Raw genomic sequence first — 3,686 nt, 5'->3', positions numbered from 1 at the left:
TTCTCGGATCTAATTAAAACACAATTTACTCGCGCGCGGCGACGCAACAAAATGGGTGTCCTCTCTAGGCAAAATCGACGTTCTGGACGCGTTGGCGCAGTCCGTTTCGTCATCCGGGGTCGCTCGGACAACGTCGTCGACAATCGGGTCAAAAACGCGTCGAAATTCAAATTTTACAAAATTTTGAACCGCGATCGATCGTCCCAAAAAGTTTAATTGAGCATTCGACAAGTACCAATGCACGCAATGCGAATTGCGGCGATCGGACGTATCGACTCTCCGAATTGCGAAGTTTGTGCGCGCGGGAGTGCGAATTGTGCAAAAGGCCATCCTAAGGCTCAAAGGTCCTATAGGGATCCCTTTTGGGTTCCTCATGTTGGTTTCATCCTTCTAAGTGTTAGAAGTCGATACCACACACGCGAAACCATAAAAGAGTACCGAAGCGGGTTGAATTTCTAGAATGAGGCGGGTCCCATTTCTAAGGTTCTAAGATAGTCGAAGGGAGATTCCTAAGGCTAGATCCTAAACCCTAAGCGGAAGACTAGACCTCACGAAAATTGAGGTCAACATGGAGTTGTCTATATATTATTTTTGTTTCAGAAGTGTTACCCGTGAACTTGACACTTAGGTACAAATGTATTTTTTATAGAGAAAAGTGTCAAAATGATCCCCTAGTTTTTTGTTAAGGGTCATTTTAGTCCTAGGGTGGATAGAAGTGTCACTTTAGTCCCAAACTATTAAAATAGGGACTAAGATGGTCCTCTATGCAAACTATTTCAGCCCATATTAAGATAATCTGATGACTAATTTGGCAATCTTTTAGACTTTGGGGCTAAAATGGCCCCATGCAAATGGTCAAGGGACTAATTTGGAACTTTACTCGTTCCTTATAACCTTGGATATAACTAGTTGTGTTCACAGCACCTTCTTGGATACTTAGGTCTTCATTATTGCAACTGCTTTTTTATATCCTCATTTTTCTCAGTTACCTATGTTTATTTATGCTCATTGTCGTTCTAGTATTTGTGTGGCATTGCTTGCTGTTTTTCATCATTGCTTGGTGCACTGATTAGGTTCATAATTAATGGGTTTTAGCACACTGATCATTAGGCATTCGAACTAAACCATATGTTCTCCTTTTGCATGTTGGTGCGCTATTCATTGACAGGGCACCGGAGTTCCAGCAATTTTTTTTTTTTCTTGGGAAATTTTCTTAGGTAACACAAAATTCTTATTTTTACTTATCTGACACCTAAACTTTCATATTTATATGTGAAGCACTTGATGTTTTAAACCTATGTATGAAAATGTGTGTTCCACTTTTAAAAAGTGGTAATAGTGCTATTCTTGTTGTCATGTTAAAGATTTGAATGCTATATGTGCCCGATTAAATGGTCTTTTATATTTCAGCCTTGCTGTGTCTGCTTATAGTCCTATTTATGCTCATTTTCCGGCAGTTATTTTGTTCGAAAAATGTAATCAAGAGGTAAAATGCCAATCATTGGTTGCAACAGAAACAGAATCCTCGTATAATTTATCGTATAGTGAGGGCCAAACCAGAAATTGACTCTTAAACTGAATTATACGTGCATTGGTAGATAAGATGACTTTTAAATTTACTGCATTTACAAAATAAGTTCTACATACTTGGTATCAATAAAGTCCTCAAGCTATTCTCGTGCTAATTTAGTCCTCAACTATAATAAATTGATCCAAAATGGCCCTTCATGTAAAAATTTTGATATAAAATTGATTCCAAGATAGTCCCTCAACTGAACTAAATTGATCTTAATTTAGTACCTAAGGGATCATTTTGAATCAGCTTTGTATAATCGAGGTCTCAATTGGAAAAATGTGATATTCAAAGACTAAATTGGTTGCATATGAATAGCTGGAGACTATTTGAAGTTCAACCCTAGGGTCATGATTGGGAATGTTTTTTATTCAGGAACTGAATATCGTTCACCATTATGGAAAAAATTTATTTATGTTTTCAAAATGCAAATGGGACTGTTCCCATATTCTGGAAACCTGGTGGCATTTTTTTTCTTATTTGATTCAAAACTCACTTCAAGCTACAAAACCTAATTGTGAACAGTACATTACTACTAGATAAATGTCATAACGATTGGTTATTATATAGTTAAATCAAATTTATCATAGTCATTCATAAAGTAATTACATAATCCCAAACATGGTATTATCATCAACTCCAATCTTATATATCAAGTCATCATTCGATATAAAGCACTGAAAATAAATTAATATATTAGTACCATTCAATTATATTATATCTTTACTATTATTTATAAATTATTAATATAGTGAATATAAGTTAAAAACAACCAAATAAAGTATATGTAGGATTATTTGTTCTGTTTCATTTATATCCTTTTACATTAGTTTTTATAGCATCATTAAGTGAACCCTTGCTATAATATTTATTGGTAACATGCAGTAGTATTGCTTTGTGACAGTCAATCGATGTTTGGTTTCTTGATATGTTTTGAAATTAGTTGAAGCATATTTTTGATGTTTTATTAATTTCATGATACAGATTGATACTTCTGAAGATAAGAACAAACCATATGCGCTATTTTGTTTCAGTTTTTTTTCCATATCCTAAATAAAATGATGCCACATACTTTAGGCCATTCGTTTCCAACTGAATGTATGATTTGCATATTACAAGCTCGTTTCTGTTGTCCTAATTACTCCCAATTTAATGTGCATACCACTCAAATCTTTAACATCACATAAAAAATATTAACATCACTATCTTTTCAAAAGTGAAATACAACCTTTCATGCATTAGTTTATACACCAAGATGTTATAAATGTTAATATCGAACTTTGGGTGTTAGGCATGTGAATGCATAAGAATTGTGTGGGTATGTATTTAAATTTTCCATATTTTTAACTACGTAGTCAGATTCTCCATTTTCCAATAACGGACATGTACTGATCTAAACATGTTTCTTGGAACTTATTATGCAGGAACTTATTAATTTTCCACGTGTTAAGGTGAAAGTAAACCTACAAAAAAATGAAGCACGGGATTCATTGTCTCAATCTCTTAATATCATATTAGAAAAGACAAATCATAAACATACATCATCAAGAGCATTTGTTCCCCGATTCCCAAAGGTACGGGACCACCTCGCTTTTACTCTTGGAAGATTTCTTATTTGCTGTTATTCACACCATAATTGTGGTGAATTGGTCTTACTATGATTAATTAGGTTTGAGTTGGCCTGGCTAAGTGTTAATTTTTAAAATTAGGTTCGTTATTATTAATGCTTAAAACTAACACCCGTTCAATTTAAATTTAAGCGCTAATGAGCTATTTAAATTCCTTTTTAGTGCATCAAAATTAGTTCGTATTAATTTCTAGTAGTTTGAGAAATTGTTTGAGTTGATTTAAGTCTTTACAGCTCAAAGTAATCCTCTATATTTCAATCAGAAGCATCCCTAAAACCCATCCCACAAGTGCACAATCTCAACGATGCATTACATAAAAGACAATTCCATGGTTCTTTTTTGTCCCTTATCCCATTTGCTCCTTTATATTTCAGAAGGCATGCTCACGAGGCCTACACGCTTGTTTTAGATCTTGTATTTCCCCCTCTATTCTAAACACAAACTCTCCCTCTTGCGAACCCATCTCTACTACTTTCTCTCTTTCC

The 3,686-nt window shown here is 34.4% G+C and overlaps 1 protein-coding gene across 1 annotated transcript in view; it reads left to right on the top strand.

Moving 5' to 3' along the window:
* The window catches only part of LOC110017859 (DExH-box ATP-dependent RNA helicase DExH14), a 121,097-nt gene that overhangs the window by 110,196 nt on the left and 7,215 nt on the right, over window positions 1-3,686 (top strand). The window contains 1 exon segment of the mRNA XM_020715000.1: window positions 2,998-3,147. Coding sequence (XP_020570659.1) covers window positions 2,998-3,147 — 150 coding nt within the window.

This window comes from Phalaenopsis equestris, unplaced genomic scaffold (genome assembly GCF_001263595.1).
Source record: "Phalaenopsis equestris unplaced genomic scaffold, ASM126359v1 Scaffold000002, whole genome shotgun sequence".
Lineage (NCBI taxonomy): Eukaryota > Viridiplantae > Streptophyta > Magnoliopsida > Asparagales > Orchidaceae > Phalaenopsis > Phalaenopsis equestris.
Note: the sequence above shows the minus strand (reverse complement) of the source record. Positions and strands in the feature narration are given on the sequence as shown.